At 42.5% G+C, this 7,761-nt stretch overlaps 1 protein-coding gene across 1 annotated transcript in view; it reads left to right on the forward strand.

Annotated features, from left to right (window-relative positions):
- Positions 1-7,761, forward strand: part of LOC104408791 (phosphatase and actin regulator 1) — a gene marked incomplete at its 3' end in the record, with an annotated part of 26,890 nt that overhangs the window by 10,502 nt on the left and 8,627 nt on the right. Inside the window, exon 4 of the mRNA XM_010018505.1 lies at positions 7,254-7,596. Coding sequence (XP_010016807.1) covers positions 7,254-7,596 — 343 coding nt within the window. The remainder of the gene's footprint in view (positions 1-7,253; positions 7,597-7,761) is intronic.

Genomic DNA, 7,761 nt, shown 5'->3' on the forward strand with positions numbered 1-7,761 from the left:
AGGTTCAAGCTATCTACATACGTCAATTGCTTGATGGTGACAATTTTCCATTGAAGGTGAGACAGAACTGTGACTTCTACTTTGGTGACCTTTAGTGGTCTCTCATCCAGTCCTAAATAAATTCTTGCATGTGCATATAGACAGCTTCTTGTATGTGCATATACAGAGCCCTCAGGGAAAAAGAACTGATATTGAGGGCCCTAACTGAATTGACAGTTCCTGGTGGAACTGAAAGCCTCATTTATACATACCTTATAAATAAATAATTAAACTTATTCTTAAGAGTCCATTTACTTTGGTGGTCTAAAGGATATATGTGTTGTTCAGTGCCTTGTGTTCTCCACTGATAATTATTTTAGCCTTGTATTATCTTTGGAAATGAGTAATCAATCCTAATGAAGCACCGTCATCAGTGAGAAGCAGAATTAATGTTATTCTTTTACTAATTACGCCAGAGACATCTTCAGCTTGTGTGTGAGAAAACAGTAAAACCTGAAGGCTGGAATTTGAGGTGAAGATTTTTCTGTTCTTGTTGCATACCCATTTTTCTGCTGAAGATTTTTGTGAGACTTTGGGAGATTTTGTTGAAGGACAAATTAAGACATGCTGGGCATGGCTAATAGCGAGTGACGGTGGTTTAATGGTCTGACAGCTCTGCTTGAGAAGACTGTGAGGGGAGATGAGATCTTGGGAATTCAGGTTCACATCTAAGAATGCAGAAGCACCTCAACTTCTGTCTGAAATTATATGTATATGTATGTTTAAAAAAAGAAACATTCCTCACCTCTGAAAGAATTTGTGAACCATCTCAAACATCTGTCTGCCTGTGCCAAGACAAAGATCGGCCTTTCCCTTGATCAGAAATGCATGTAAAAGAGCAGGCCTAAAATAAACATGTAAGAGCACATTTAATTTTAAGAAGAATGAAAATAAAAAAAAAAAAAAATCCCTCTTAAAAGTGATGGGAAGAGAGATTGCCTCTAGTAAATATAAATCACACAACCTTGGCATGCTTCTTCTCAAGGCTGCGGGAATGGGACAGAGCCAAAAGCAGACTACAGAGCAGCCACTGGGAGTGGTGCCACTGCTGCTGCAGAAGATGCTCCATGTTTTGCCTCACGCTGTCTCCCGTGCTCTTGATGATGCTGCCTCCACAGGGAACATCCATATCCCAGCACTGGGTGTGGAAGTGCCCATACAGCTCTGGAAGACAGGCAACACTGTGAGAAAAACATGATCCTTAATTGTTTTGATACCATTATTTCACTGCCCCTTGACCAGTCATTTCCTGGTGAGCCTTCTACTGTTTTTTAGATTATAAGACAACGTTCATGAACAGAATTTCTTTCATCATTTTAATTCTCCAATACCCACATGCAGAACCCAGGCATGTAAGACAGCACTTGAAGCCCCTTTTATTGAAAATGTAGGAGGAGCTGAAGTGAATCACCTGGGACCAAATTTAATTGGACTGTGGGGGTAGTCCCCAGATTATCATAAAATCTCTAATGGCCAAAATTGACAAGAAAACTGGTCATGTCTGATTTGATAGACAACGCACCCCGGTGGTGTAAAGCTCCTTTTGATCTTGATTCATTAAGCTGTTACTTCTCACCAGCACAAATAATGTTTTCTGAAATAATTAGATATTCTCCATTCAAACAACTGAATTTCCAGTAACCCATGAAGTCCCCTAAAACATCAGAGAATAAAATACATGCCATTAAGCTGGGATCTCAGTAACACCTGAGTGTATTAAAGCCCAAATTTAGCCTAATATGACAGTAGGGTGTAGCTTTGGTCATATCTGGCCACTCAGCTGTTGTGTCTAAGCCTTGAAAAATGTTTTTGCATTCTTCTGCTATCTTCATTCAAGATTTTGAGGAGAGGCATAGCATATTTTTAGTTCTGAAACTATGCTTTCTAGTTATGTCTCTGTAGAGTAAGAACTAATTCATAACTAGAGGCAAACATTTAACAGGGTAGGAAATGTTACAAGTTCCCAGAAGTTACTTCGGGTAATGCAAACAAGCCAAGGATGAGGTTTGGGAACATGGATGCCTGTTGTCCTGCTGCATTGACACAACACAACTGGTTGCTAGTTACAGCACTATAAAAATATTTATAACTACAGTTTATCCAATAAATATTCTCTGCAGTATTCATAATGCAGCAGTCACATGTGTCTCAGAAGGCTTCTCTGTAGTTAAGCCCAAAACATTATCCACAAGTTTCCTCCTCTGTGAGGTTACCTCCTGCTGCCTGCTCTGGCAGGCTATGTTCATGAAGACAAGTTACATTCATGTGGGGGCAAAGGACAATTCTCTTTTCACTGTGTGCTTGAGGGAGAAGCAGCAGAGCAAAAGCAACTGTCCTTCACCAGCACCCCGAGGTTCTCATGGGAAGTTGGACCCAGATGCAGTTGCTCTTTCCATATTTCCTCGGCATGCTGCTACCTGGAGGAGAGTACCTAGCACATGCAGGCATCAGGAAACCTTGTCTTTGAAACCCTCTTCAAGGCTCTGCATGGGTATTCATGCAGAGCTGTACTTTTCAACCTTCAGGCTAAGTATCTTTTGCTTGTGTTCTCCAAATTCAACTTGAACCTTGGATGCATATGTGCTGCAGAAGAACAGCGAAGAATTTCTCTCAAATCTTCCCTGAAGACATGGCTGCAGATAGTGCTGTAGTCAGCAGGAGATACATGGCAAATCTTTGAGAACAGTTTTTAACTTGTCATTATGAATCTGTTCAAAAATTCATTGAAATAAGAAGAGAGACTAAAGAGACTCCAGCTGTTCAGGCACAAGTGGTATTCGGAGAGAAGACCTGAGAATGTAAAAGCGCTTGTCCAAATGCTACCAGCAAGTATCAGGCACATCATTTCTACTGTGGAGCTCCCTCAACAGGTCACGCTGGGGTGTGCCTTTTTTTTTTTTTTTTAAATTTTTTAATTTTGGCGGGGGGGGCACACTACTTCACAGAATTAACGACTTGGGTGGAATTTAGAGTTACTCGTTAACTTTATGACAAGTTGTATTACTTGTATATAGTACAGTAAAGGTCACCGTATGAGGTCATACAGGTGTGAAGGAACCTCAGCAAGTCTATCTTCCTGCTCAAAGCAGGGCCAGCTGTAAGATCAGACCAGGTTGTTCAGGGCTTTTTCCAGCTGGGTCTTGAAAACCTCAAAGGATGCCAGCTACACAACCTGTCTGGGCAGATCTGTTCCACTCTTTGGGTCTTTTCATGGGGAAAAACAGTTTCCTTATAATCCAGTCTTAAACCTCCTTTGTTTCAGCTTTTGCCCACTGTCTCTCCTCCTCCCACCGTGCACCATTGTGAAGCCTGGCTCCACCTTACTGATAACCTTCTCAAAGGTACCGGCGGGCTGCTGTAAGCTTTTACCTCCATAAGCTATCTTTTCTCCAAGCTGAAGAAACCCAAGTCCCTTGGCTTCTCCTCGTAGCTCAGGTGCAGTGACCTTCTGCTCAGCTCGTTCTGGGGTTTTGATGTCTTTCCTAAGCTTGACACAGTAATCTGGATACAGTCTAAGAACTGCTAAATAAAAGGGAAATAATTCTTCATTTTCCTAGCTATGCTTCTATTCATACAACCCAGGAGGCTGTTGGCCCTCCTTGCTGTAAGGGTACAACAGTGGCTCCTGTTGAGCATCACAAGGAGTCCAGAAGGAGCATTTCTGTCACTGACAGGATAGCAACCACAGCCAGCTCTGCCACAAGGCCAGGATTCCCAGGTATGCCCTCTTTCTCTAGTGGTTGTGCTGGGGCAGAATTTGAGGATTTTAATGAGCTGACCTGCTTGTCAAATGTCTGATGTGCAGCAAATGCTGTGGCATCCACAACTAAGTAATTTATTGTCATCAGCAGTGGAAAGGTTGATGTATAACATCTCTTTCATCAATTCTGGCACAGTTATTACTTAACCATGCACAGTGCTGAGTGGTCACAATCCTGCTGGGAACCAGCATCTTGCAAAATTGCTCATTATTCTCTTGAGCATGAAGAACTTCAGCCAAAAGAGATTAATCAGACTTGCACACCTGGTTTCACACAGTTTGCTTCTTTTCTGTCACAAGTGCTTTGTGCAATGATTTAAGACTCTGGTAACGTTCCACTGAGAAGATACTTATCACAAATTTCTTGTTCATATTTCCTCTGTCCAGCTTCTTATTCATCTACAGAGTCCATGTCTGATGGATATTCCATGCTGGAGACAACAGCTTGTTTCCACCCCTGGTTCATAAATCACATACGTTGTGAAATAAATTGTAAAATGCAGTCGTCTCACTCTTCCACACAGGGAGATGTTGTTCCCTCCTTTACTCTAGCTGATGGTAGTGCAATTTCCAACAGTGTGCCTGGAACCCATGGGTTTGAGCAGGGCCCCATTTGTTCAGCCCATTCACTGACCTGACCATGCAGTAAAACTGGCAGGACAAGGTCTCGGTTACTGGTGCCAGTTAAGATATATTGTTACGTTTCCAAGCAAATGGATCGAACTCTTCTGCCATTGCAGTTATTCTCCTTTAACAGGCAAATAGAATTCTCCTGAAGGTGAAGGGAACACAAGTAGATTTAGTGCCTCTGGTTCCTTTTCAAGGTTCTATTTAGGTATTAGGACCGTATTCAGACAGGCTCAAGAACTTGCATGAGACACAGTCAGTCTGAATAAAGCCTTACATTAAAAATAATGGATGAGATTTTTGCAGGTATCCAGTGGAGTCACCCAGCACTGATACTACTGAAAACATGTTCATGTGAAAGATTTCGTTAAATTTAAGTGGAAACTGAAGGTCTGTACCTTTGTTGTGAAGAGTGGAAAGCAGAGTATGCACATCTGGTTCGTGATGGAGTATGTGATTACTTGGGATAATTAAGCTAATTTGGCATGTTATACTCACTCCTAACGTACAATATTGCTCAAATCTTCAGGATCATAGAAGGCAGCAAACCCAGGTGATACTTCCAGTTATTCTTCTGTCAGAAGAAAGAGATGCCTGCAGTTGGGATCTCTTTGAATTCAGCATTAAGGATGACTCCCCTGCATCATACACAGAGTGCTGGGGTGTCCAGGCACAGGCACTGTCACATGAAGGTTTTAATTGAGATGCAGCAGAAAAGGATCTAAAACCGACAGCCAAACCTGCACCGTGCAGAATGGAAGTGCAGATCTCAGTACAGTCTTTGTAATTCAGAACCAACTCTAGAAGTGAAATTGCCTGGAGCACAAATGTATGAAAACACTTTGCTACTACAAATCCCATAAAAGCCTTATTCTCAGGGCTCCATACAGTTTACTCTTTACTCTTCCTGTTATTTACCTTTTATTGAAGAGGTGCATTCTTTTATGTGGGATACAAAGACGCACAGATAACATGTTTGTAAGAAAAACTTGGTAACTCGGAGATCTTCCTGTGCTTGAATAGAAAAATCCTGAAAGTCTTTTTTTTTTCTGCCGTACAGAAGGCAATCTGCTTTAGAGGAGAGGGTACTGCCCTGTGCTTCCGCAATCCCATGAGTTTGATTTTGGTCTTGGTGGACCCATCAGAAGAATTTTTGCCTTCAGGAGATAACACGTCAAGTGAATATGATATTGCATTGAAAGCCAACAGACTTGGATTCTGTTCTCTGTAACTCTCCTACTCTGGAATGGAAAGACCATTTTCTCTCCATGCCGCTGTCTGATTTTACACACCCTTTGCCTCCCTCATGTCACTAGCCTATAAGCCCATTGAAGAAAGGGAAGACTTACTGTCTTACTTTCTAGCATAGCAAAACCACTAGTATCAAGTGGATACTGTGGGTGCAATAAAGCTATGACTAGCACTAAAAAAAAGTCTAATGACATATCTGAGCCTGGCCCCATGCATGGTCCTTTTCCATATTACTGTCCTTAATCATTTTCAAGAAGTGTTTGGAAGTCCTAATATCACCCTTGTGCACCCTGGCTACTGGGTATGGATACTAGTGCAGGCAATACCCAGAATAGACCAGGAGGGAGGAAAGAATAAAGAGAGTGAGGGGAGGAATAGCTAATACTAGAAAGAACCATCTGGAAAAGGACTTCAGAAATCTGGTATCACTCAGGAGGGTGATGATCTGTGAAAGCTGGAGAGCAGCATTTTACTCTCAAGTTTTCTCAGGTCAAAAGAAGGTTCTGGCCCTTCAGTTCCCTTACCATGTTACAACGAGAAGAGTGGACTGAAGTAACAAGAGGCCAAAGATCATGCAATCCTTGCCACAAAGCTGCATTGCAGAGCCGAATGTCTGCAGTCATCCAGGCTGGAAATGGCCTGACTTTCCTCCTAAACACAAACTCACAACTGTGAGTTGCAGCTTAGTGTGTGTTGTGACCATTTCCCACACTCATCTGGGGAACTACAAGCCCTCCCATAATTTTTCTCCCTTCTGAAAATATTTCGCAGTGTATCTATCTCCAAAAATCTCCATTGTGCAGTTGAGCCTTGACAGAGAGGTTTGCTTGTGGACCTCTCATTGATTTCTCATGGAAGTCTTTGCCTGGCAGGACAACAATGGAATTCAGTGAACATGCCTAGAGTTAAAAAGGTTAAAATTCAATGCATGAGTTCAGAGAAAAGTGCCTGCCAAGTCTTCTGTAAAAGAATACATTAATCTAACAATCTTCTGCCCTTTACCATCTTCTTCTCCTGTACCATTTGTTTTCCAGACCACTACTGTTTAATATTAAAACACTATTTCTTTTCTCTCATGCCTGTAATGTAATTTTTAGCACACGATGTTTTGCACATTACAAAGCTGTAAGTAATGTGACTTGTAATAATTGCACTGCAGTGGCTGAGAAGGATCAGGAGCTGAGCTTTTGCTCCAGCACTGATGGTGGTGAGTCATCCTGTAACTTCAGATATGGAATTGCTCTCCCCACCTTCTTACATGCCTGTTGCGTGGGAGAAATTACACTTACCTCACAGGGCTGTTTTGGAGGATTAGGGCTTTAAAGCATCAAAGTGTGTCACAAGCCTTGTTAAGTATCGCTAATGTGTTTATTAAGGGGCATGCACAGCCCTGGGATGTTTTTTGTGAGACTTAGAAGGGCTGCAAAACAACAGTATTGTTTCTCAAGACCATGGTGAGCACACGCTATGCAGAGTTCACTGGCAACCTCAGTACCTACTCGCCTAGGCAGGTACTCTGATCTCCATGTTATTGACGTGAAAATTAACACCAGGGCCTCTCTTTCTTCTGTTTTAGATCCTGGCGCTCCTGTGAAACTGCCTTGTATGCCAGTTAAACTGTCACCTCCACTACCTCCAAAGAAAGTCATGATTTGCATGCCTTTAGGGGGGCCAGACCTCTCTCTCTCATCCTATTCCACTCAGAAGAGCTCCCAGCAGCCTTTGACCCAGCACCATCACACTGTCCTGCCATCCCAGTTAGCAGCTCACCAGCACCAGCTCCAGTACGGCAGCCACAGCCAGCACCTACCTTCTGGGGCCAGCACGTGGTCCAGCACGTTGCCCATTCACCCTTCAGGGTGCCGGATGATAGAGGAACTGAACAAAACACTAGCCATGACCATGCAAAGGCTAGAAAGGTAATGGATCAACTTTTTTAATTGCATATTGATGTACGGTGTTTCTTGCTAACCTCAGTATCAATACCACCACTTGAGTTATGTTGATAGTGCTTGAATGAGGCCTCTCTTCTGATCTCTGAAAACTTCAGGACAGAGTCATTGCTGGAGAAACAGACAGGGAAA

Source organism: Nestor notabilis, unplaced genomic scaffold, assembly GCF_000696875.1.
Source record: "Nestor notabilis isolate BGI_N333 unplaced genomic scaffold, ASM69687v1 scaffold2707, whole genome shotgun sequence".
In the NCBI taxonomy this organism is placed as follows: domain Eukaryota; kingdom Metazoa; phylum Chordata; class Aves; order Psittaciformes; family Psittacidae; genus Nestor; species Nestor notabilis.